The sequence below is a fragment of the Melopsittacus undulatus genome, chromosome 5 (assembly GCF_012275295.1).
Source record: "Melopsittacus undulatus isolate bMelUnd1 chromosome 5, bMelUnd1.mat.Z, whole genome shotgun sequence".
Lineage (NCBI taxonomy): Eukaryota > Metazoa > Chordata > Aves > Psittaciformes > Psittaculidae > Melopsittacus > Melopsittacus undulatus.
In genome coordinates, this window is record NC_047531.1 from 10,708,550 (window position 1) to 10,736,170 (window position 27,621).

Genomic DNA, 27,621 nt, shown 5'->3' on the forward strand with positions numbered 1-27,621 from the left:
TTGTCTTGAAGATTTCCAACAGTATTGGTATCAGCAGATTTTTTTTAGATTTTTTGATTAAATGCTATTTGATAATGAATGTTAAGAGTGAATATATAACAAATTTGGAAAACCATTTGCATAATCGACTTTAATCAGGATTTCAAAAAATGTGTTTACCTTGCTGTCTGTGTTGAAAACCTTTTGCTGAACTAATGCTAAGGACTTAGGTTAAGAATGTTAAGTAGAGTTCTCTAGGGTGTTTGTGATTATGCCAACTAATCCTGTCATTCTTGCTGAAATGAGGGAGGAAGATGATGGGTCTCCCAAGAGAGACAGGGCAATAGGCAGATTTCATTATGCAGGAGCAGAGATAGGTGGAAGAAGAGTTGGGAGTGTGAAACCCTGCACGCAGCTAGATGCAGGTGCTTTGAAAGAAGTGAGATCTAACAACAGCAATAGATATGGTGCTCCACCTGTGCACTAATCCACTCCTGGGAATATTTAAGCACATTAGACTGGGCTGTGCCATTATGCAGACACAGCATACGTGACTATTACTGTAATATCGAAGTTAACAAGGGCCTGCCATTTGTATGGGGAATGAAAGCACTTGAATTTGAATAGGAAACTAAATACAGTGAAATACAGCTATTTGATGCCAGGTCACAGGATGCCTTTGCCAGGGAGGCATGTGCATTAAAGTCACAGTGCAGAATTTCTAACCAAAGAGTGTGAAAATAGTGCTGAGTCAGAGTCTGACTGAGAATGGGAGCATCTGTAGGGTCCATGGCAGTCACTCATATATGGGTGTATTTTATGGGTGCTTGAATAGCGTGGCAAGCTGTCTGGTCAGAAACCCCCACTGCTGCTGGAAGTAGCTATAAATGCTTGGAGCGTGGAAATGTCAATGCCAAATTCTTTTTACTCAAATAAATTCCAGATTTACTATTTTGTGGTGAACCAAATAGTTTTGGTGTTTGCATCTGGTGTTTTTTAATGCTGTTGAATGAAACACTGTCAAAATGTCTGAAAGTGTTGCCATGCGGAAGTACTTACCTTTTACTGAAAATGCTCTCATGATCTGTGTCCACAAGGCTGCAGAAAGTGGCTATTTCAGTAGTCATGTGCAAAAAGGTGTCTTTGAAAAATGATGCATAATTGGTGCACTCTATTTTTTCATGGCAAATCTGGGCAAAATATCCCAATAAATAAAATGCTTTATTTCTACCTCTGCCCTGTTTGAAGCCTCTGTGAGGCAGAGTAACACCTACCCTGTGTAAGTGTTGTTGCAGGAGTAGGTGTCTTCCCTTATCATGTCCATAGGTGGTTTTACAACATGGCAGTGGAGAACACAACCTTCTTTTTATGCAGTAAGTTAATGCTGATGGGTGATAACTATTTAGCTGTCATAGATTTTAAGTAGAGACTCAAAGTGCACAGGTCTTTAGCAGTTTTTCATTACTTTCAGAAACTTTCAACACTCAGTTCTAATCTATTAATTGGATTTTGTCTTGCATATGGGACGCTGTGACTTGAGGCTTTCTGGTGGGTGTATGTGTGAGTTTAATCATGTCACGACGTACCAGGCATTCTAGGGAGGTGTCTACTTAGTTTTCTACACTGTGCCATTTTTCTCTTAACAGAGTTTTCAGACATGAAGTCTGTCATTAGTAGCTATCAGCATTTGATACAATATCTGTTGGCACCTTCACTAAATACAGCTGTGTCACTATTATTGCAGATAGCTGACATAACAAGTCCATCAGATAATATCTAATCCTACTTTTATGAGAATTAAGCAGGCATGTAATGTTTGCATTGGAGTTCTTTTGGTCTGGCAGGCTGTTCTGCTATTTCTAATTCTTATTTATAAATGTAATAGAGTGTTCATATAATATTAACCTTAATTGATTTTCTTATCTTGACACCATGTAAGGCTTTTGTCTTGGCATTTGATCGTTTGACATTTTGCAGTAAAAGTTGTTTGAGTATTGAATGGACAACATAGCTAATTTGGCATAAAATGGATGGGCATTTTGGTTGCGTTAGTCAAGTTTTCAGAATCCCATGTTTAGAGTTGAAAATGTTCCAGTTCTGTTTAATAAGCAGAATATGGTCCCTTGCTCTAAAGCTGAAGTTGTGCATGTCTATCATTAGAAATATTTTGGCTGCCATATTCAACCAAGGTGAATTGGTTGAATATGGCAGCCAAATGCCAAAAATGGCGGTATTACTACCACGATAGCAGTAATGCCATTTTTAAGAGCAGCTGACATCAAACACGTTGTCCAGACTGGGTCTTTGCTTAGCTTTGATTGGTTGCAAGCTCTTTCCCAGGCTCCCTGTCAGGCAGCCTACTTTAAAAGTTTTACTTCACCTGTCAGGTCTGTTTGCCTCAGCTGAACTGCTACCAACAGAGTCTTTAGTCACATTCTGATGTGCTTTTTCAGTGTTCAGATTGCTTTTTTTAGTCTTAAAAGATGCCTCAAGGAGCCCTCATTCTAGGGCTCAGATGTATTGTACAGAAGATATCCCAGCAAGAACACATGGGATAGATGAATTATGTCATTCCCCTGTAGTAGCTGATGTAAAGATATGAAACATGACAGGTAGGTGAAAGAATTTATAATTTTAGGTTGACTCCTTGCCAATGTGATTGAACAGCATGTTAGTGTTGCTGGAGGTGGCTCACACCACAGATGCTTTTAAATGATTGCAAGAGCACTGTGGAATGACTGCATGTTTTCAGGGTAACAGAGATATGTAGCTTTTCTGTCTAACAAGGAACAAGGTGCTAATAGTAATTGATTCCTAATCATTATGAAGTTTCAAATCAGATTTTACTTTTTTTTGGCCGAGGAAGCAGAAGCAGATATATGCAGCTTTTGAGCAGTGATTGACTAGAAAAATTAGCAATACATTTTCCAGCTTGGAATCTGGAATAGCTTAGAATTGTTGAGGGAGATGGCATGACCCAAAGCAAGTCTCCAGCCTCACTGACTTAGTAACAGAGGAATTTGTGCTCTCCAGAAGATGAGCATAGAAAAAGTAATGCCGAATCCCTGCAAAGATAAGTAAGAAAGGGATGAGAGCAATACTAGTAATGGCATGGCAGTCAAGAGAGAGACATTCAGAAAAGGTGACGATTATCTCTGTGTGCATTTCTAAGGATAAAGCCACGCAGCGGTCTTGCACCATGTAAGCTTGCAAAGTAGGATTAGCAGAACTTACACAATGCCTAAGGCTGTATCTCTGAATAGTAGAAATATAATCAAGGAGAGCCCCAGGAGGAGGCTGGAAAATTAAATGAATAAGGCAGGGTTATTTTTTTTGTATGCTTTTCTTGGATGATCCCCCCCACACACCCCCAAACTCAACATTTGTGAACAAAGAATGCAGCAACATAGATTTAGTCACCAGATTTATATCGTACATTGAAAATTACTGGCAAATTTCACAGAACTTCAAGTCACATCTGCCACTCATTGGGCAATTATGAATACAAGAAATTAAAGTACTTTCAGGAGTTCTCCAGTGTGCTAAACTTCCTGCTTTCTGTTGGTGGTAAGTCTGAATCAAAATCAGCTTAGATACCACTTGGAAGTGTACTTCCTCAGAGGAAGGTATGTGCAATCTAAATAGCAAAGGTGATAAATACATAAATGAGAAAATGTGCTACATGACAACCTGTGAACTCAGCGAATGGAAGGAAGGAATTAGCTGGGTCATGGATTTTGCATAGCCATTCTAAGAAATAGACAAGGAAAGTGTCATTTGGAGGCCAGTAGGGAGAAACAAGGGCTGTGGAAGAGAGGTGATGGTTTGACAAACTGTTGCTAATTCACTGAGTGAACACAGCCATCGTATTCCTTTTGCTGAATGAATATGGGGAAGATGCCATGTCATCACAATATATTAAATTATACAACAGGGAATACCTGTGTCATCACTCACCTGCATAAATATAAGCAGACCTTGCTAATAATTCTTTAGACCCTGTACTGACGACTGCCAGTGTAATACTTGATCACCTTCTGTATACAAATAGATGAAGAGTAGCCAAACTTCCTAGCAGGATTTGTAGACTTCCTGTTTCATCTTCTTAGAAACCTGTGCTTTGAATAATATATGTTGGTTTAGGTACTAGGGGAATGTGGAAGTGGGATGGCAAAAGGAAATGGTTGATGTAATTCAGCTGTAGATGAAATCCTACATAGGCAATAACTATCAGATTCTGGAACAACTAATCATCAGTTAATTTCTTTACAGTGACTCAGTCTGTTGAATGAAAGGGCTTAGGAAGATGAAAGATGATATGTTTCCCTGGAGAAACACCAATCACAAACTAATCAAAGTATCGTGGGAAGCATCTAGCCAAGCAGAAATTAAATCTTCGCTGGGCTTTCCAATTACACAGTTCTAGTCCAGATGTTCGTGTTGTTGAAATATCTTGATTTCTGAAGGAAAATAAAGACATGAAACACCACCATCATGGGATGCATATTGGCTGTGACAGTTGCTGTCAGGAGGCAGGAGAAACATTCTGCTCTACACTGCTTGGGACATGGGCCTGCTGTTGTAGGAGAAAAGTGGAGCAGAAGAAAGTTAGTAGCTTTGCCTTGCTAGAAACCTCTCCAAGTGTGCTCTATGCCCACCTAACCAGACAACTTTAGAGTGAGGCTTTTAGAAGCCTTCAAGTAGCCTGATGTAAACTTATCTTTTGCTGTCTAACAGGATGTGGGCAGTAGAAGAGCAGGCTGACAAGAGAAAAGGAGAGACAGAGGCACATAAGGGGGTATTGGGGAAAAAGTCTGTACTAGCAAATGTACACCATCACTAAACCCACTAGTATTTTTCTTGTTAAATAAACATGGAGCCAGTGGTACTGGTGTAGATTAAGTGCCTGTCTGGTATTCGTAAGCTCATTTGGCTTAGATTAGCATAGGTGAGGAGAAAAAAACAAGCGATAGTGCTCTGAATTACAGCTTCAGTGTACTTTAGCTCTTGCTGCTTTTTAATGGAGGGAACTGCCCAAATGCAGAATCCTTCATGTTTTAGAGAACACTAGTAGGAAAGAAATGATCCGGGTAGTGTTGATTTTGATGATTTTAAGGAGAAATGTCCCCTTTGAATGTAGTCAGTGAGAGCAGCAGTCTGTAAGAAAACATAGAATCACAGAATAGTTAGGGTTGGAAAGGACCTTAGGATCATCTAGTTCCAACCCCCCTGCCATGGGCAGGGACACCTCACACTAAACTATATCACTCAAGGCTTCATCCAACCTGGCCTTGAACACTGCCAGGGATGGAGCATTCACAACCTCCCTGGGCAACCCATTCCAGTACCTCACCACCCTAACAGTAAAGAATTTCTTCCTTATATCCAATCTAAACCTCTGCTGTTTAAGTTTGAACCCGTTACCCCTTGTCCTATCACTACAGTCCGTAATGAAGAGTCCCTCACTAGCATCCCTGTAAACTTGTGTTCGGGTTGTTCAGGTTAACAGGTTTTCAATTTAGTTTCAGTTGGGCATTTATTAGGTTAGGTTTTCTTTTTTCTTAAACATAGTTTGTTCACTCTATATAGGCAGGTCCCTGATACCTGGGGGCTTTATAGCCTAGCTGACAAAATCCCAACGTTTATTAAGGGCATTCAGTGAATGAAATCTGATTTTCTTAGCTGCTTGATGGCCAGGTGTTGTGGTTGTGGAGGTGGGGATGTGAGCACTGCTTGAAATTTCTGGGACCCACACAGGCAAGTGTCTAGATGCATGCACTCTCCTGACACGTTCTAGCCTTTGAGAAAGCAATCTTTGCATGTATGAAGGCCCACAGGAAAGGGGCAAGGGCTCTCTGGGCAGAGCCATTTCTCACGGCCCTGAAATCTGTAATTTTTTATTGTTTCCAAGCCTTCATAGAGAAGAGTTGATTTTCTTGCTGACAGCAAGTGTTTGCATTGCTGCATCACCGCATTACAAGGATTGTGTATGCCAAGGCTTCCAAAAGCTGTTGGTGGAATAAAGAAATAACTGCATGATTTCACACTAGGCTGGATGTATTCTTTTGATGTTTTTTCTGTGTACATTATTTTTTAAGTTTCTCTGAGGAATCAGAGGTTTGTCGCCATTGATGAGAAGATTGGATTCAGTGGACTATGCTTTGAGTTGGTATAGTTATATATAGTTTTCAAGATGCCTAGGTGGTCTTATTTGTATGTTAGGAGTACTTTTGCTTCAGGAGAATGTTTTCTTCCTAGACAGAATGACAGCAATTTTGTTGTTTTTTGCCTTTCCTGTGAACAGGTGTGGTCTGCCTGTTGGAAACATGAGGATGTGTTATCAGTCCATTGCCATTGTGTGGTCCTAAGGCATTACTATACTTCATTTTTTCCTGCCACATGTAGTTGTTTTTGGAAGCTTGAAATGTATGAAGCAAAAGAAAGGGCTTAATATATGAGTATTTCAGTTTAGGGTTGTGGCCTGTAATACAAAGGAGGTGATATATATGACTGCATCGCTGTCTCATCCTCTGTGAATTCCAGATCTGCTGGTCCCCAGTAAAGATTTATATAGGATTTTTTTCACATCCTTCTAGAAGACCTTGTTTTCTGGGAGAGGACAGAGGCACTGTATTGAGCTTTTCTGACTCTTTCTGACCTTTCTTCGTGGATGATGTACAAACTTCCTCCTTCTGTTAGCCCTAGGGCTCTCTTCTGTGGCTTTTTTTCTGTACTTTATTAACTCTGACTGCAAACTCTGCCATTCATAGTTTTTGGAGCATTACAACATGCTGTGATATTACTGCTTGAAAGTGCTCTGCAGGCTTATATCACACAAAATACTTTTTATTTTGTAATATACAATAACCCATATTTGGAATTTGAATAAAAAAACTTCTTTGTGACTATGCCCATCATGTCTTTTTCAACATCAGTTCCAAGAGCTGCCATTTACATGCTGACAAAGTAACAAGGAGTTTGTAAAATCAAGGAGCTGCAAGCTAAAAAGTAAAGGAGAATTGAAAATAAGAGCAGTGATGGTAATTAGTATAGGTCACACAATGAAAACTCTAGTACATTTAGGTATTTTAAAATTATCTACAGATTATTGTCTATTTAAACAGAATCGAGAAATCTCTATGTGAATGAACTGTAGAATAACTGATTAGCAAATTAGATCTTGTCCTGGGTTCAGCAGTAGCAGTCATTTTTCTCCTTCTAAGTATCTGGTGCAGTGCTGTGTTTTTTGACTCTCAGCCTGAGAACAACACTGATAACACTGATGTTTTTAGTTACTGCTCAAATGTTTACTCTGACCAAGGACTTTCTGAGTCTCATGCTCTGCCAGGGAGGAGGGGAAGCTGTGACGAAGCAGAGACAGGACACCTGACCCAAACTAGCCAAAGGAGTATTCCATACCACAGTGCATCATGTCCAGTGTATAAACTGGGAGCAGTTACCCAGAAGGGGAAGATCAGTGCTTGGATCGGGCTGGGTATCGGTTGACGGGTGGTGAGCAGTTGTATTCTCTTCCCTTGTTATTTCCCTTATCATTATTATTATTGATGGCAGCAGCAGTGGTTTGTGTTATACCTTAGTTACTGGACTGCTCGTCTCAATTCAGGGTAGTTACATTCTTTTGTTTCTCCTCCCCATCCCTCCAGGAGAGCAGGGGGGGAAGTGGGGGAATGTGCGAGCAGGCTATGTGGCTCAGTTTGCCAGCTGGGCTTAAACCATGACAGATCTCTAACATGTAATCTAGAACTTGAAAAGCGGTAACCTACTCTTGCTATTTCATGATTACACTTATTAGATGAGCCTTAGCTGTGTCCTAAGCAAGAGACATCTGATTTTCTATACCTAGCAGTTACATTACTTAGCCTTCATACTTTGCATAATGTAGCTGCAGTAACGGACTCATTTAAAACAGTTTGCTGTGAAGATATTTTATGTAACCCTTAAATACTGCATAGTAACTTCAGTGAGCAATCCAGTATGAGCTCAGTTCACACGCTGCTATAAAGCTGCTAGTGGCAGGGCACAGGGGTGGCACCAGGCCAGGCTGTGGTATAACAAACACTGATCCTAAGGGGGTCACTGTGTCATTTGATCATTGGAGACTTGATACTCCTTCTGCTGGGGGAAAAAAAGAAGATAGTCACTGAAGGTCAGGTCCTGTACAACAAAATTCATAAACCTTATGCTTTAGCAGGTAATGGTAAATAACTGGGATAAGATACAAACATGTAATGTTTAAATAACTATGTAGGGTGATGAAGTGTCCAAGGACTCTGATAACTAATAAATATGTGAGCGCCCTTTGTCATGCAACATTCTTCTTCAAGAAACTGATTATCTATTAATGCCACTTGCACTGCTCTCACAGCTCCATTTGACTTTTTGCCCTGAGCTGTGTTGCAGGCAGTCTTAGCTTCCTTGGCATGACCTGGGACAGTTTCTGTTCTCTGAGTAGCTATCTATACACCATGCGTGTGCTTTTTTTGGTTCTTCTGAGGTTTTCTTTCTCCTCTTTTTTTTCTTGTGACATCGAGTCCTGCAGGTGGGTTTAGAATATTCTTGCAGCTGATTCAATGTTTTCATTTTGAAATGCAGTTATCTTTAAGAAAATGCATCAGTTCTATATGCAGAGTACTAATGCTTTCTCACAAACTTGTTGTGTGGTTTTGTTTTGTTTTCTACTGAAGCCGTGTGCATATTTGAAGGCAGAACCTACTTTGAAGGACAAAGAGAAACTGTGTATTCAAGCTCAGGGGACTGTGTTCTGTTTGAGTGCAAGGTAAGACTGTTGATGTTAAAGAACATAAAAATCTTGCATGTTAGAAATATCAAAGTCCCACTGAAAGAAATTGTTGAAATTCAGACAGGACTACCTTAGGAAATGGCAATAGAAAAGCATCTAAGCGGTCCTGCGTTTATTTTGTCTTACTGTGTTCCACATCAGATTTTGCAGCCAAGTTTACTTTGCATAGCTGTAAGCTTTGATTAGGCAGCTTGACAATCAAGCTGCATTCTTTCCTCCTTAGGTATTGTCTACATCATCAGTAACAAAAAAACCCAGAAGACTACCTTATGTTTCCACTGACACATGTGCAATGTTATTGTAAAAAGTTAGGTGCTTAGATAAGGGAGAGGCATGAATGTGATGAGGGCTTAATTTGGAATTCAGGATAATTCTTATAGGAAAAGCTAGATAAAAAAAGGAAGAGAGCTGGCACACCAGGTGTCTGGTATTTCTAGTGATGAAAGTGGAAAAGGGCTGTTTTATTTGTGGACAGACGTCTGATGCTGAGTCAGTCTTGTCCAGCTGCACAATCAGAATTGCTTTTCAGGGCACAAATGCACTTTAAGGAGAAAATATACCCCAGGAATGGCTGTGGGTTGAGAATTAAACAAACTGCTGCAGTGGGTCCCACGTTGCTCCTCTGGGGGAGGGATGGGGAGGAATTCCCTCTGGTTAGGGAGCTGCATGCTGTGGAGTTGTAGACCTGAATGCACATTTCTAGGGCACAGACAGAGCTGGCTCCTCTGGCCATGCTGATGCTCTCTATTCCCAATTCCTGGAAATCTCAAAAAATTTCCATACAGTTATGAAAAAGTGTGTTTCCTAAAATAGACATAAAGTAGACTGTTGTCTTACTGCTGCTGATTTTAATCTTTGTGAGCTTTATACCTGGAATAGATGCTTTAAAACCCTTTTGAGAAAGGAAAAGATGACCAGAGGTAACTTTGGGTTGTATACTTTCCAGGACTGTGAGCTTGTATTTTCAACAGGACATCTGGGACATGAATTCTGTGATTAGTCAATGGATTAACAATTACGATGAATTAAAATATAATTAGCAACCATCAGAAGTTATAGAATCATTGAATGGAACCACAGAATAGTTTGGGTTAGAAGGGAACAACTGTTATGTGATGTTGCTTTGTGTTTTTTGCAGCGGGCAAGTGCAATACTGTATGAACAAACTGCCTCTGTTGGCTGTGCTACTCCGTATTTTGTTGATTATAATTCTTTGCTGATGGGCAGCCTGATTGTCCTGGTAGAAATACTGAGTAGCAACTTTGGCAGATTCAAATGCTGCTTTCTCAAGGACAGCATTATGACTGATAATTCAGAGGAGAAAATCCGCATACTGTAAGCTGTGTTTGGTCAGTTAAGTCATAGGTGGGCACTATTTTATTACTGCAGGAGTTCCCATAAAAGGATTTAATTAGTGAGTCCAGCTGAAGAGAAACTTAATAGGAAAGGCACAAATACTGATCTAATTCATTAAGGCTTATAATGATGTTATCAAGGCAGTGCAGGGAATTTCTTCTTTTTGTCTGCATGTAATTCTAACCACAATTTTTGTTTTGTTTCACTGCTGCAGTTGTGCCTGCTATAGGAATGCACTTTTCTGTTTGAATATCAATGAACAAATAAATAAATGAAAAATTATCTTCTATATTAGAATATGTAGAAGAATTAAATGCAATTTAGACTACTACAATGAATATTATTTTATCAAAGATTTTTTTAATTATTATTATTTATTTTGTGGGATTGCTGGCTTTTGCTTATCCTGGTGTACAACACATCTGTGGTTGGTTCAGGATTACCAGGTTAAGGTTGCTTTCTTTGTCAACATTGTTTAAGGTTAAGTTTGAGTGGTAATTTTGATACTGGCCACTGTGTTTGTGTTTCATCTTTATATTTCATGCTTAAAAAGAGGATTTGAAATTAAATGGTATATCAATAATAATAATAACCTATGCAATGGCATATGCATGATTTTAGGCACTTTTCTTTCATGCAGAAATAATAGGGTCATGAGTTCAGTGAGCTCGTATTGTAACCAGATTTCTGATTTTAAAGCAGATGCCTCTGAGGACCATGTTGTTGTTTGCCTTGTGTTCTGTCTTTGCCATAGCATGACTAGAGCACTGCAAGACACATTAATTAGGGCCCAAGGGAGCCTAAAGGTGGTACATCTGCAGTATCTGGATTGCTAAGGCAGGCATTTCCTGTGGTTATGCTGAAATGGTTGTGTGTGACCTGCTCCAGCTGCCTGAAGATATTCTCAGGGCCTTGGACATTTCCAGATGCCTGATCCAAACTCAGCTGAGAAGCCCTCTCTTTCCTAACAGGAAATCAGTGCTGGTTTCCTTCAGTGTTACTACCACAGTGTGAAGATCAGAGATATTCAAGATTGGTTTTACTTGCTATATAAATAACAGCTACTTTAGAGTATTCATTATGAGCACCCTTGATAGTGGAATCTGCTGCTTCAGTTTCTTAGAAACCATAGTTACTCTGTCAGGCATGATTTCAGGAGAAACGTCTGAGGCAAATTGCTTGACATCTAGGATAAGAAAAGAACAAGAGCCATTGCCACACTTCTGCTTGCTTGAAAAAGTTTGAGTATAGGGAGTACCTGATGCTTTTCTTGTGTGACATTGTCCTGTCAAATGGTTTTCAAAGGCACCTGAAGTTTGGCATAGGCGTTTTTTGTTTGTAAGCTATAATGCTAAAACTCCATTAAAGTTATAATTTATCTTTCTTTCATATTTCACTATATTAATTGATTACCTCAATTTAACAGAACCACAAAATGCAGCGTATTCCAAAAGACAGATGTACAGCTTTGAACTGCCCAGAATCTCAACAGATCCCCTTATCTCACAGTTGCTGCAAAATCTGTAAAGGTAAGGTAATAGCAGGATATATATAAGCTCACTGTAATTTTCTGTTCTTACTGATTATATAAACTTTTTTTCTGATCATTTTGAATAAGACACTTCTACGCATGGTGATCACTAAATTTTGGGAAGCTGAATAGATAACATCTGCATTGTGACAACTGAAAATTGTTTGTAGATGTTGAATGGTATAGATTCTGAGAATGTGTTTCATTTTAGCCAAAAAAAAGGTGAAAAGTCAAAGAAATCATATACATAATCAGTAATTTTTACCCTTCATGCATTCCAGTGTCCAAACAAAATGATATTGGAGAAATACCCATGTTCACCAGCATCTTTCTGAAATGCTTTGAGATGGCTTGTGGTGCTATGCAGCTATTTGAAGACTGGAGTAACTTGTTCACCTGTTTGGGGTTGTAGTCTGCATCTAGAAGCAGAAGCTTTTGGGAGTATTTCTGTATGCTGTATACCTATGTGTGTTGCACCTAGTCTGATCCTTATGAAAGGAGGAGAGGAGCAGGAAGTGATGAGCCCACTGTTTTGATCTGGACTAATACTGGTATCTTCAAAGCTATGAGCAATTGCATCGTCAAGTGGCTACATCTGTTTCTTCTGTAGATAAATAAGATAAATCAATACCTGGCATGAAAAAATATGTTAGACTCTTGGGCTGATTTTAGGTATACTTTGGTGTAAAGACCAAGTGCATCTATAGTGTCTTCCATGCTACTCAATGCAAACATGAAGGATTTGATTAATGACATCAAGCAAAGCGATAAAGTAGAAGAAAAGAACTTAAGAGAAGACAAGTTTTGAAGTCTATCACAGTCAAAAAGGATTTTCTTAAATGATAATTTCTATAAAATCTTCAGTGGTTTAGAGAAAAAAATTCTGTTTATTGTGCTTAGTATAGCTAGAAAATTTGAATATATGTTGGATAAATACTTTCTGAACAATTTTATCCTCCCTGAACCATGTTAGCTTGGTCTCTCATGAGCTATGGAGTTTATTCATTAAAGAAGAAGCTGCTGTATCCTATTCTTCAGTAGCATGTATTTTGTTTATTAATACAGCTGATATAGAAGTGTTGAGAATTTTCAGAATAACAAAAAAATCAGTAAAAAAGCTCTAACCCTTTCTGGATGACATGTATATTCGTAGCTATTTAATGCAAAAATCTGATACAAACCAATCCAGGTCAGGAAATCAAAAAACTAAGACTATTGCTTTGTCATTAACTTGGGCTTCAACGAGGAAGACAAAAAAAAGCAAAGAGCAGATGTCATGGCCAGAGGTTGCTTTTGACTCACACAATTCTGCTGTCATCAGTGACTATTGAAGGTCCTCTAACGCTAGTGAAAGTGTAAAGCTTTTTGCTTCCTAATGTCCTATGTTAGATAACAGCATTGTGTTAGTGACAGTGAATTATAACATTTAAGTAACATTATCTAGGTAATATATCTTTAGGTTACAGGGAGGCAATCCACAGTGGGAGGAAGGGGAGGAAGTAAAAAATCAACCTCTCATATCATTGTAGGTCTCTGACATTTGCATCATGACTGTCTCCGGGTCTCAGTACTCAAACATTCTGCCTTTATGGGCTATTCTGTTTCTTTTATGCTGTTTTGCTTGGTTTATCTTGCTTCGCACTGTTTATGAGCTGCCCAAGTGCAGAACAGCTCTCTGACCTGACCTCCAAGCAGACTCCGCTGTTGTCCTTGAAGTACTCATTTAACATAGCTTCAGTGGAGTTAGGGATAGAAGCTCTTTCATAGCAAAACATGAAACAGAAGCCAGGTGTAGTGATAAAAATAATAATCCTTACTGCCAACAAACACTTGTTTGTTATTTTGTAAGAGACCTCTGTTGCAGCCTGATTCCAGCTTGCATTCTGGAGCTGTTGCTGTTATACCAGGGCATGGTCCCCTGAGCCTGACCCACATTCCCCCGTTCTCCTGTGGGAGGTTTTGAGAGAAGAAAATAGTTACTGGAAAACAACAGTGAAGTACTGCTGCTTGTTCAGTTCTAATGCTTCAGCTAAAGAAGGAAGCTTTAAGCAAATGAAATTCTTGAGAAAACAATGAAGGAGACAAACACCACACCTTTATAGACAGATGTGGAAACTGCAGAAGCTTCAAGTCAGTTACTACAACCACCCTGAATTCAGCATAATAAAAGATGATTTAATGGTATTCAGCAGCAGAGCAGCATTAGATCTCATGAGAGCAAACAGGAGGAATTAGAAGAAACCCCAACAGCTACTGAGTTGAAAGGTTCAATCTAAATTTTCCAGCCTGCAGAAGAACTTGGATTCTTAAAAATTTGTAATTAAGGCTCAATTCAAAATGGTGACACTAATGAAAAATGTACGGGGGAGAATGGGAAATAGGGGTGGCTAAAAGGGGAGATTTTAAAGATAACTTTCTCTGAAATGGAAAGGATGATGCAATCAGTATTCAGTCAGTTGAGCTTGAAAGGAAAAGATATGGGGAAGAGAAAAGCAAAACAAGGCAATGTTAATCAAAGGCTTTCTGTTAAATGTGGGAGGATTTTATAAACACACCTGGGAACAAAAAGTGGTAGGAAAAGAAGTGAGGCCACTTGTAAATGAGCTACCAAATGTCCAAATGATTGAGCTCTTTTATAAACGTCCTAAAAAGAAATAACAAAGAAATATTAAGAAGTGTCCTGTAAAAGTACTTTACAGTGGCAAGGAGACAGTAAGGGGATTTAAGTAAGCCTCCTATTCAGCTGCCTTAGATCAATGCCATAACTTGAAATTGAATCGAAGACCTAGAGACAGTCTGTTCTTGTGGCCTTTACTACTCTTTTCATCTGTTTCATGCTTGATACAATTTATTTTTCTATATCTCATGGACAATAGAAAGGTATTCTTTGACCTGAGAAAAAGATAGGACTGTCTTTGACAGGGATGTTTTAAAATCCCTGGATTCTTTTTAACTCTCAATCATATTTGTTTCTGTACAGGCCATGACTTTTGCACTGAAGGACATAGCTGTATGGAGCATTCGGTCTGCCGAAACCTAGATGACAGAGCTGTCTGTAGCTGCCGAGATGGCTTCCGAGCCCTTCGAGAAGACAATGCTTACTGTGAAGGTAATGCCTTGTATAGATACTCAACTCCTCTGTATAAATTACTATGGGATGAACATATTGTTTCATAAGTTGTCAAAGGGATAGACCTCTTAAATGCAATGAATTAGATATACAGCATACTAATCAACAAAAAGAATTCTCATTTCAATTTAGTTCTTAAAAGGACAGAAATTAAAAACCTGCTCAGTGTCAAAGTGGCAGGTTGGTGTGGCTGAGGTCTTGAATTAGAAACATGCTTCTATAGGAAATTTTTTCCCTTTATTTTTTTTTCATAATATTCAGATATTCAGGCAACCTAAAAGTCAACCATCTGAATAACACATAGGTATAACATTTAGTTTCTCTTTTCACTGCTGCCTTTTCCCATTCTCTCTCCCTGGGAAGTAAGTAAATGCTATAGACTAGATACTAGTGTTGTTAATCATACTGAGTAATGATTTATTGTTTGAGCTGCTCTTTTGGTATCAGGGAGCAGCAAGCTACTTAATCACAAGAGAAGTTTCTATAGTTTGTGCTTTTACAATCTAGCATAATCCTGTGGAAAAAAAACCACATCCTCACAGGATGAGCAAGAGCCAAATTCCTCTGTGCAGTCTCCTAGCTTTTGTGCTAGCTGTTACTCTTCCTCCTGAAAACCCTGGTTCTTCAAACACGTAATACTAGCGTACTATCAGGCCATTTGTACCATGCAGCTTATGTGTTGGAAGCAGGATAGCCTTTGACTAATAAGCAGTTTGGTTCAGGTTTAGCCTGCTAAATTGAAAGTCAGCATGTGTGAGTAGAGTCTTAAGGTACTCTGCAGCTCCATCTAATATGTGGATCGTTCTCTGGCAATGCACAATTAAATGGGATGCATCAAGGCATTTCAAGACTGTTCCTGCGGCTGAATTCTACAAAAGTTAATGCCTGCGGCTTGAGTTAGTAGCTGCATTAATGTCAGAGAGAACAATCACCTATAGATTTAGATTTGAGAATTCATGGCTGTTTTCAGGAGAGGAGTGTGTAATTAATTCAGATTCACATACACCTCTGCTTAATCTTTGTGGCAAGCCTTCTGGTGGAAGCCTGTTTTGAGAACTAAAAATCATGCAGAAACAAAACCCTTGCACCTCATCATGTCCCAGCAGGCATCTGACATCAGGACCTGCTGTATAGCTTGTTCTGTGTTGCAGCATCAGCCACTTTTTATCCTATAGTTCCTGGAGACTATGCTGAAGCTTAGGTCGCAGATCTCATTTCTGGGAACTCATCAGCCATTTCCTATTTGAGGGGGTCACTGGAGCAATGGACTTATGCTGAAATCAGGTGCTTTAAGAAGGTCTTTTTCTGCAGCTCTATTGTTACTCTGCTGAATGAAAGCAGAAAAACCAAATTATGCTCTCTTAGTGATCTACATGTCACTCAAATTAGAGTCTGTTGCTATGTGTGGAACTTGCCAGGCATGTCATAAGCAAAAACCAGACAAAGCTTTTTGGTTGGCATTGGTGATGAAATGCTTAGAAAATACTTAGATGAGAACAAAGTAGATTATCATATGTAAGAATTATGTATTTGTATTATGAGTAGATTTACCAGTTTGTGCAGTACCTGAATTCAGTATGATGATTTTTCGAGAGGATTTCTTGGCCCAATTACTTCTGTACAGGTAAATGGCATTGTTTCTGGGTGGTAACTATCAGCCTGCTTACGTGCTTTCAATAAACTCACCTAAGTGAATAAAAGGTGGGGACACATTATTTACATAAAAATAATAATGTTATATGTTACTATACTTGGATGCCTTAAATTTTCTCTTAAAAACGTGTATGATTTGCGGCCTGATCCAAGAGCGCTTGCTTACATTGGAAACAGCAGCAGTAAGTCCTATTAGGAAGATGTGCCCATGTGAGCAGAACTCATGAGATTGGGTCCCAGCCAGATGAAGTTCTCCCAGCCAAGGGCAAAGCTAACTCAGCAGGCACAACAGTCTAGTTTTGCTGCTAGTTACGTACTGTAGCTGCAGTGTAGACACTGCTTGAAGTATGTACACTTGGTACACAGGTCCAAACATGACCTTGGCTATCTGTCCCTGAATGTGCAGGTGATGTGCTGGAAGAAAGGGAAATAAATAAGATTAGGGATTAAAATTTGGGATTGTTTTTGTGGAACAGAAGCAGCAAGGATTGAAATATCCTTGTTTCCTCAGCGCTGTGCTTTTAGTATTATATCCTTTTTACCAGCCCAAATGTCTCTTTGAACACTGAGGGTTTTTTTTTATCTCTGGAAAGACACTCTTACCTTAATACTAAACAATGTAGTAGCAAAGGGCATAATAGCAATAGCATAACACCAAATCTTTTCAGAGTCCTGTCTCTCATCTTGAAAGGCTGAAATGGTCCCTACCTGCCTTTCTCAGCACATACCTGTTCTTCACCATGCCATTATTGTGGCTTTAATTACGAGCAATGCCAAGAGTAGAAATGTCGAGTTAACACAAAGCCTTTCAGAGAAGGCTTTTTGTAATGGCTGGAGCCTGCGGATAGGATAGCTGTTTCAATGTTTGCGCTTCACAAACTTCAGATGTACTTCAAAATTGGATGCCTTGGTTCTGTGTTAGAGCCAAACTTCACTAAATATAATCCTGATTTGTGCCTCAGCACTGTCAAAGTTCAAAGAATAAACAGAAGTAACGATGCTCCCATTGGCAGAACTCCTCCATAAGGCAGAAGAGCAAAAATAAGAATATTCAAAGCTGGTTTCAGTGTGGGTCTGGAAAAACTGCATGTATTTCATCTGAATGATGGAAGAGTTTGGCTTCTGTCCTAGAAAGAACTGGTGCTTTTCCAAAGCTGTATGATGTCTCTGGATACTGTTATGATGGATACCTTTTAGTTTCATAATAATAATATTTGTTAATACTTATGTCACTTTCAGTTTTCCCTTGAAGGATTGTGTAAAAACAGCACTTAGAACATTGGGATTCCTTTGTTTATGTGCTGTAAGCCTTATTCCAAATACTTTGAAACCTACTTTCTCTGTCAGATTATTACGCAGTTTGAAATACCTTGTGGGCAGTTTAGGTACGGATTCTGCTGTGCTGCCTAGGTGTAGGTGCTTCTGAATACAGCATCCTTGGTGTATAGCCTAGCATCAACGCTTTACAAAACCAGATGTTCTGATGAAGTGTAATTAGTTTTTGCCAAAGCAACACCTGGAGTGCTCACAAACTGATTATCACCCTTTGGGATATATTTCAGACCATGTTCAACTCCCACTACATTTGTGGTAGAGTTACGCTGAAAAAGATTTGAAGGATGGAGTTTGTTACTCTTGGCTACTAAGATATTCTGATACATCTAGAGGAATGAAATATACCCATATTTAAAATACAGTTGGTTTCCAAACAGTCTGCTGGTGGCAGATTTAGGCGTTCTTTTCAGTTCCTTGAACCTAAGCTGTTTTCATGCACCATGTCATGCACTTTTGGCAGTCTCAAAAGATTTGTTTGAGGAGGAGGTGTTACTTGTACCCTTTGGAGACTGCACTTGGAAGGATTGTTTGATGCTTGATTTTCTGATTTAAGAGTAGCACTCAACTATCTCTGATTTCACTTCAGAGGTGTTGCCAAGGAATGCTCATTAGAGAGGAGAGTAGGCTCAAGAAGAAAGACAGGATAATGCAGTAATCTTTTGTAAGCACCAGGACTGAACATGAGCTGAGAAAAAGAGATGATTTGTTTCTTTATCAAGAGGGTTTTGTGTGATGCAGAGGCTGTTTTACATCATGTACTGATTTTGGTTGGGGTGGAGTAAATTTTCTTCATAGCAGCCTGTGTAGTGCTGTGATTTTTAGGTTTGTGATTTTTTAGATTTGTGACTAGAACTATGCTGATAACATGGGGCTGTTCTAGCTATTGTGGAACAGTGCTTGCACAGTGTTAAGGCCATCTCTGTTTCTCACTTCCCTGCAGTAGTGAGTATGCTGGGGGTGGACAAGAGATTGGGAAGGAAAAGCTGGGACAACTGAGCCCAGCTGAGCAAAGGGGTATCCCAGACCATACAACATCATGTGCAGCAGTAAAAACAGGGTACCCTTTCTAAGGTGCCTGTTGCTTGAAGAATTGCTGGGCATCAGTGTGTTGCTGAGAGCTGGAGAGTGATTGCCTTTGAATCACTTTTTTCCCCCTTTCCCTCTTCACTTATTAACAGTTTTTATCTCAACCCATGAGATTTTCCTCACTTTTTGCTCTTTTGATTCTCTTCCCCATCCCACTGGAGGGGGGAGTGAGTGAGCAACTGGTGGGTGCTGAAACGCTGACCAAGGTCAACCACATCACAAATTTATTTATCTTATGGTGGACCATAATGTTTATTTTCGGGTTTGGGAATTTAGTTATACAAGTTGCACAGTACACAACCTAGCTAACTTATCTTAATAGTTTTGGATCGTACAATATTATTAAACAGATTTTTGTGAAACCCTTATCATTCCAATGTATCCCTTTTCCTCCTAACTCTTCCAGTTTCTCTGCTGTTGCCATGTTTGTCCCCTTTTCAAGTGCAGCAGCTGAAATGAGACCAAAGACTGAGTGACTTCATCTACATTTGAGAATTGCATCAGCTTCACAGATTGTCCCCTGAGGGGACAGTTTATAAATCTGCTTTTGAATAAACTGGCTTGATTTGAGTCATCAGCAGTAGAGGGAAATAGGCAGTCTTAGAGGATGAATTGTCTCTTTCCAGAGTAGATATCTGAAGCATGCTGGAAGTGCCACTCCATTGGACTTTATCAGGTTTTGCTTAGCTCAGAGTTGTACAATCGCATTCTGCTTGGAAGGGTTTACTAATTTATCCCTGCCTTCTGGTAAAAATACTAATGCTTTATTCAGCCTTCTTCCCCCAAAATAAAAACATTGCACAATTTCACTTTCCTAGTTAGTACCATCTATTGTTAATCTTACTGTTAATCTTGTTTTTAACTACTGGATAACAAAAGTAAAGTATATTTTCAGAATAAGTCTGATTTCTACTGATTGCAGTGAAGAGAAGACCTCTTACAGAAGAGAAACAGTAATAATCAAATTGCGGTAGGATATGTGTTGCAGCATATTGGCCAAGTGATCAAAAATACATTTCTTCTTGAAGCATAAGTAAGATAGAGACTTATGTAATGGAGATAAATCCCAGAGTATTAAAAAATATTCTATTAAGTCCTCTGGGTTTTTAATAACCAGTGCTGGGCTATTTGCTAGCTACGCACCATATATTTTAGGTGAGAGCCCTACTTAGGAGCTCTGCAGGGCTGTCAGTTTTGTGAAACTGGGGAGGTTATCCAAGCTTCTCTTTTCATACATAAATTCTTTTTTGTAAGTGTGATGTGGTAATAACAGCACATATAGCTAAGAAATGAAGATTTCCATCTCCATCAACTGGCAGTGTTTGAGTCATTACCTTGTCATTTTTGGGTTGTGTTGAAAAACTAATCAAGCAGAAAGAAAAACTTTCACTCCAGGAGGGTAGAATGTTATTTCCAATTCTCTATTAAAAAGTAATTAAGCATTATTAATATTAAAATTAAACATTCATATTAAATGGCATTAATATGGTATCAATTATTAATAATTTTTCTCAGCAAAGGAAGTGTCATCTTGTTTCCATCATTATGTTACTGAGAAATCTAAATAGGAAGAATTATCAAGCCACTTCTAATGTGTCAGTGTGTCAGAGTGGGACAGATCCTTCTTCTCCTCACGGTGCTTACACAGAAAGATACTGAAGCATATTGCTAACTTAAAGCATGCAAGTAGTATCCCTGACACCAGTTCATAGAGTGCGATGCATACCAGGGTACAGATAGCACGACTGCCTGTAGCATCAGGATAGTTTGTAGGTGTTGAAATTGCAGGATGTGATTCAGTGTTATTTGATTTTAATTGCTTCTACAGATAGTATGTTCACACCGATTCTATCATCTAGTCATAGCCAGGACAGACAGTTGTTACTATGATAAAAAAAAGCTGAAACTAATCATATAAAGGGAGCCTTTTGGAAACTCTTAAACTTCTCTGTGCTGCCAGGAGATGCTGTAGTGTACCAAGAGGAGCCCTTTTCCACCAGCAATAAAAGCTTATGTTACATTTTGGTTCAAATGGGAAATTAAGATGAATTTTTTCAGACAAATTGCTTAACTCAGCAACCTGAAAGCAAAAAAGAAAGGAAACTAAAGTCTTCATTTTGGTCTTGTTTTCTTTCCTTTTCAGCTTTCACTAGGAGCTGGGAAGGGGCTACTGAAAGAATTAGATGCTGTCCCTGTGCTGTGAAAAAAGTACTCACAGGCAGTTTGTTGAGTTTCTTTCATAATTTTAAAACCTCAGTCTAAAAGTGCGACATGTCTAACGATATGTGGAATCTGGATCCCACGAGCTGTAACAAAAACACAGAAATGCCTGGCATTAAATCAAACCAGACTTAAAATAAATATTCCTTTATGAAGAGTGCAGAGCAATAGCAGCCACAGTGTCTGTGTCTGTTATGCTCCTCTAAGTAGCGTGACACCATTGGAGAGACAGCTGAGTTGTGATACTGGCACTTGTTCCTGTACAACAGGCAGTAGTCTAATGGATAGCTTGCAGGAATGCGCTGTTCCTGCTCAAACCCCAAATACAGTCTAACCCACCAACAGGGGTCTTACCACAGCTTCTAGGTACTATGTGTGCAGCTGTCTTCCAGCAAGGAGTTTTAAAATACCCGTGTGCAATACAATCTGTGCTGCCTCTTCCTAAGAAGAATCTGATACATATTTGTGATTTCTGTATAAAAACATAAATGCTCCTTATTCCCCTTTTAGAATAGGGGAAAACAAAAACACCAACAGGGGCAAGTATTTCTAAATTCTTGACATTCCCAGTTCAAAATGATGAGAATCTGTTATAAATGGGGGGGGGTTGGGGAAAGAAGATTATTTTGTAATTCAAATGTAAAGACCTATTTCTAACTGAGTGCTGCGCTGAAGGGGGATAGATCATGAATTGGAGTCTCAGTAAGCCTGATTTTTAGAGTTCACTAATTAATCATATACAACATCCTTTTTATTCTCAGTATGCCAGTACATCACACCAGTTATTTGGTGCCTAGGGAAAGGCCCCCTAGGATGCTTTCATGTCTGACAGATAGCTATATATAATTACTTGTTTTATCATGTATACACTACCATATGCATTAATTATAAGATATTAAGTAGTAAGAAGATGTAGTTTGCCAAGTAAAACGTTACATGATAGCAGACAATATTTGTTTGCAAAAATTTATTTTTATGCATATATATTTATATTCGTATTATTCATATTTATATCTATATATTAACTACAGAATGTATGTGGTGTCCAGTGATGTTTCCATGAGACTGAGATGAAGATTTCATTTTCCTCCAAGAGTCTCACTTGCATGAGTAGCTGTTGAACAGTATCTCCTGCTGCATGTTTAACAAGGACAGTTTTATCTGAACAATCTGTCTTCCTTTCCAAAAACTGGGGCAAGCTGAAATAAAAACAACTCTTTGTACTGTTAAAAAATGATATTTTTGAAGTGCTGTAATGTTGTTTTGCATCCTTTCAAAGCTATATAGAGCTTCTGTCAAGAAATGTAGACCTTGAGTGACTTTGTGATTTCTCTGTCCATCTCCTGCAGCCTGAGAGGGGGCTACTGGGACAGAAAATAAAATAAAAGCAAACTTAAGCAAAGATCAAGATTTAAAATAAAGTGAAGGGACAAGCACCAGGATGTGTATGATCTGTGTATGTGTTACTTATGCAGTTTAGTTATGGGCGAGGAAAAAACACACCTTGTGTGAGGATCCAATAATTATAATTTATTTTTAGTCTAATTCATGCTTAGGAGTCTAGTCAAGATATAACAACCTCTTATTAGCTCAATTACAATGGTGCTAACACTTATAATACAACTCACTCAGTTTCTCTTAAGGTCCATTAATAATTCAATAAAAATCAATAGACACTTGTAGCTGCCCATTTTCTCTTCCCTCCCTATGCATTGCTACAGTGAGTTGTTAGTGGCCCAAATTCTTTTTTGAGAGCAGATGGTGGAGAGCCATTTTATTTTTTCTCCTTGGTCTTTGTGCATGCTTGAGGTTATTTTTGTATGTTTCTGTGATACTGTGATTCTGTTTTAACTCAATACATGGGGTGTATTCTTGCTGTAGGTACGCAAGGTTAGCTATATTATGATTCATTAGTCTTTAGTGCTTCTCTCTTTTGAGGGAGAAGGGACACACGACTCCAGAAAGGTAGGCAAAAACAATAATAATACCCCCAAACAACTAAACCTCCCACAGTTTCAGAAGCAGATCATATACATATGGCCAGACAGTAATTTTACTGTTGGAGCTAGGCTTTTTCTGGCTGTTGGTAACTGGTAGCACTAAAGGCACAGGGCTATATATATCCATAAAGAGAAGAAAAAGTCAAAGATTATCTATAGAGGGTATGAGTGATACTGACACCTATGGTGGTGCAGTCAGCTGGAATAAATGGCGCAGAAGATTCAGAGCAAATACACAATTTTGTTTGAAGTTGTTGCTAACATCCTTTGTGGAATATGTCAGTTGGAAAAACTGCTGAACTTGATTTAAGAGAGCAAAGCAAAACCAAAGTGCAGTGATCGGTTTGTGACTGACTGGAGTAGCAATAGTAGTTAAACCATAGGCTTGCCTAGTGATGGAAAGCCTAGAAATAAATAGTAGTGGGAAGAGAAGGAGTGAGGGCTGTTCCAGTGCCTAGACATATTTTGTCCTCTTAGACAGGAAGTAAGAAGGGGCATAGGCAAGAGCAGATGCATAGGAAGATAATGTGGAAATTAAAGCACTTGACTTACTGAAACCAGATTATAGCTGAAAGTGAAGGGAGTCTGGAGATAATATGAGCTTGGAAATACAGTCAGCAAAGTGGGAGAGAGCCTACTAATACTGTTCTTACTGGAGCAATAGGCTGGGGAGTTTTAATGTACTAAACACTTGAGCAACTGGGAAGGAAGAATCTGAGGATGAATTAAGGTGTTTGGTGGTGAAAGGAAAAAAAACAACCATACTTTCACAGATGGGTAAGCTGGTTATCATGGTTATCAAAGTTATAGTCTAGCGTTTTTTTTAAGGAGGAGGAGCTGTTCAGGGAATGGGTTGAAGACAGTTGGAGAGACAAAGTGAGGAAGATTGGAGGCAGGACCAAACTTACTCGGGTAGAAAGTGGGTGAGGAAGGAAAACGGCAGAGAAGCTTAATGTCAGAGGAAGGTGAGAAAAGAAGGGCTATTGTCAGTAGAGAGAGAGAAAAAGGACAGAACTTCTTTTCCTTTGTGACCCTGTCCAGGAAAGGTTGTATTTCTTTTTAATCCATGTTTACCATTTTCAGTTGTATTGGTTGCTGTGATCAGTCACTGTTTGTGACTCTTTCATAGTTCCCTAATGGGTGAGCAACATCTGCTGATTTTGTGATACCCTTCAGATCAGGGACCAGATGAGAAAGTCTCAACCTTTCCCAGCATGTCTGTTTTTGTGTGAGTCAGGTCAGCAGCAATAAAAATAAGGGCCTGAAGATCCTTTATGCCAGCCATTGTTAACTGGCATCTATCCTTGGGATTCCCAGCAGACAGACCCAAGATTCACAGGAACGATGGGTAAATGAAGCCCTTGCTCTTAGCAGTGGAGCCCTCAGGTCAGGATGGAGATTTGCTGATGGTGTGTGCAGGACAGGTGGAAAACCATTACCCTCTTCAGTGGGTAAATATCGGGTTTCATATTTAAGGGCTGTGAAGACAGAATCTTTCATTAACATAAAAAATGTGGGGTTGTTTTAAGTTGTAGGCCTAATCTGCTCTGCTTTTGTGTGCAGGCATTCATTAAATATTTATTTATAAATAAAGCTTTTTATGCTCCTGTTTGCTCTCTTCTTAGGTATTTCATATAATTTATTGCAAAAATCCTGCAAGAGCATCTCCCTGCTCACCATATGCCTCTGTAAGTGTGACCAGGAAGATCACTGATGCTAGATACCATTGAGTTTTAAAGGAAATGGCTGGAGGCAGGACACTCTCCATAAAGTCCTGGAAACAGCCTCCTTTCTTTACAGCCCAGATTTACTGACTTAGTACCAGACTCATTTGTTCTGGCAGGCTTTTGTGGTGGATAACGGCAATGATGGATAGTGAGGCCGAAGGAGAAGCTTTTTTGTTAGCATGAGGCTTTGGTCAACAATGATTTGTAGACTGCAGTTCAAGTTCTTTTCTTACTAATGGGATTGTAAAACATAACTGTGAATTTCACTTTAGGGAAGCAAACTCACTAAGGTGCAGGAGGAAGGGGTAGAGGGAAACTTTTCCTGGGTTATATGTTTTGCATAAATTTTGTTTGAGTGCTTGAGGGGATAAAGGAAGACTTTTCAGTTTTGATGTTTTTGCAAGTATAAATAAATCATTGAAGTGCAGATTCCAAACACTTTTGCACTAACCAATTTTCCCAGAGATGCCTCTTTTGTCTGTTCCACTGGGAATAAAGCAGGTTGATGATCTCCATGACTACATTGTTGTCTGTACATCACAGCTGGTGGCTCAGTATCACATCACAAACTTCAAGCACACAAGTCTTTATTGTTGAATGTGTAGAGCCATTGGAGTGGTGCATTCATCCTATTGAACTGATTTTAGCATCTTACTGACTAAACAGTAAGACATTAATGTGCATTAATATGCTAACTAGGCTTTTTGGCAGGAGAAAATGAAGATAAATGTTGTAGTCTTCCTTAGATATTGAAATGCATCAGGTTTTCTGTTGTAGTTACTGCATTTGTATCTGAAGGTGGATAAAAAGCTACACCAGTGTTTCAACCAGTAAGCAGGATGAAAAGGCTTCTGTTTTGGTAGCTTTGAAAGGGAACAGATGTTGGGCTTTCTCTCTGCCCCAGTTCAGTCTTCCTTGATGTGTAATACCTTAACATAATGCATACAAAGCTTGCGTATTGAGTGCAAAGGAGGGAATGGAATCACATAGTTTTAATATACTTGATCTCTGTGTGACTAGTTGTCATTTGATTGCTACTTTTTGTATTAATTATCTTTTGTGTCCAGTGGCAATATGATTTATTGCTAAAGTTGCAAACTGTTTGTAAAAGCAGCTTATCAGCTGTGCATCCACAGTGTAGAGCAGTGGAGTTTTGGCACTCGATTAAGGTCTTTAGATGCCAATGTAATATAATAATGTGACAGTAGCAGTAATAATCACCTTATTTCCTGTGCATCCTGGATAGCTTTTCCAGAGAGCTGGGTGGGAAAGAGTTCTGTTTTCCAGGGAGGGTTTAAAAGATGTGGACAATATCTTTGCAAATCAGTCTGAGAAAAAATACTATTAGATTTGTTCAAATGAAACACTTCAAAGGTCACCTGATCGGTTGTGGTGTCTTGTTTGTGGCATTTTGTTTGTTTCTGATTGGTTGGTTTTTTGTAACAATTGAAAAAACAAGGGTTTGAAATAAAGTGAGCTAAAAATAAAACCTTTTGCAAAATCTCAATATGTGGTATATTGGCAAAACGAAAGCTTTTATTTTGAACACTCCTGAATTAGGAAGTTTGAATAAAAGTGGCTCCGGCTTTAAGTTTTTCACTGCAATATGAAAACGATTAGCATTTTTGGTCTCCTGTGGCTATTTACATGCCAAAGCAATCATTAGTATAGTTTTCAGAAAGTTCTATTTAATGCTTTTGAGGGCTTGGATCTTTTAAGTAGAATTTTTGGAGAGTGCTAAAGCTAGCTTCTAGGCAGTCTGTTGACATCAAGAACATAAGGTCTCTAATTTACTGGAAAACTGATGTTGTTATACAAATACAAATCAACACCATTAATTTAATATGGAGATGTGAACTAGAATTATGAAAGACACAAGTTGCATTGTCTGTGCTGGTAGCTGAGGCGTATGTTACTGCTGGCTGGTTTTGTGAACTCTGCATTTATGTTTCTACAGAACATCTGTGCATCAGGAGATCAGTGCCATTTTCCACTTTCTGTGCAAAACCAGCTGCCTCTGTGGCAGTCTTGTGATAGCTTCACTTTTTGTTTTGCTTTTGTAGATGACTCTCACAAAATGTGATTTGAGCCTTAGTATGCTCACTGTGCCTGCTGTAAATAGACATTTTTGGTGTAGGAGAGTTTTAAAATTAACTTTTCTGAACCAGCACCCTACTAAAGCTATGATTCCTCCATGCCAGCAGAGCTTATAGGGAAAAGAAGGGAAGGAAACCAGCTGAAGGATATCGAAACTCAAAGGAACTGAATTTGTGTAAAGTGGACTGGGCTCTCTGCCCTGAGCATTCGCTCAGTGAGTGGACACCTTCATTGTTCATAGCCAAGTGCCCACAGCTTCTCCATCAAAACCCAACAGAGCAGTTGCACTGGCCAGAGAAACTGGGGAAATAGAATCTTTTTCAAAACTGAATGAAATTAGGAAATTTCTGTGGGATTGCTAATATCCAGTGTATCCTGTTGTTTTGTACTTCCAGTGAATTCCAGGCAAATTTTATTCTGGAAATAAAAAAGGAAGCAGAAAAGCAGGCAATGAGTACAGCTGTCAAGTAGCTATTAATTTAAAGACATTGCGAAGAGAGGAAGAAATGGCAGATAAGCATATGACCTAGACAGAAGTACAGGAGTTAACACTGTTGACATTTAGCATCACAGCATTAAGAAATCAACCCTAATTTGAGTTTATACATCCAGTCTATTGTTTTGAACAGTCACCAGACTCTGGAACAGTTTTCCATCCAGGTGTTTTATTTTCAGCTCTGGAAGCT

General features: G+C 39.0%; 1 protein-coding gene across 1 annotated transcript in view; it reads left to right on the forward strand.

The window, feature by feature from the left end:
• Nucleotides 1–27,621, forward strand: part of NELL2 (neural EGFL like 2) — a 166,270-nt gene that overhangs the window by 56,254 nt on the left and 82,395 nt on the right. The window contains exons 10-12 of the mRNA XM_034063122.1: nt 8,685–8,776; nt 11,583–11,685; nt 14,668–14,796. Coding sequence (XP_033919013.1) covers nt 8,685–8,776; nt 11,583–11,685; nt 14,668–14,796 — 324 coding nt within the window. The remainder of the gene's footprint in view (nt 1–8,684; nt 8,777–11,582; nt 11,686–14,667; nt 14,797–27,621) is intronic.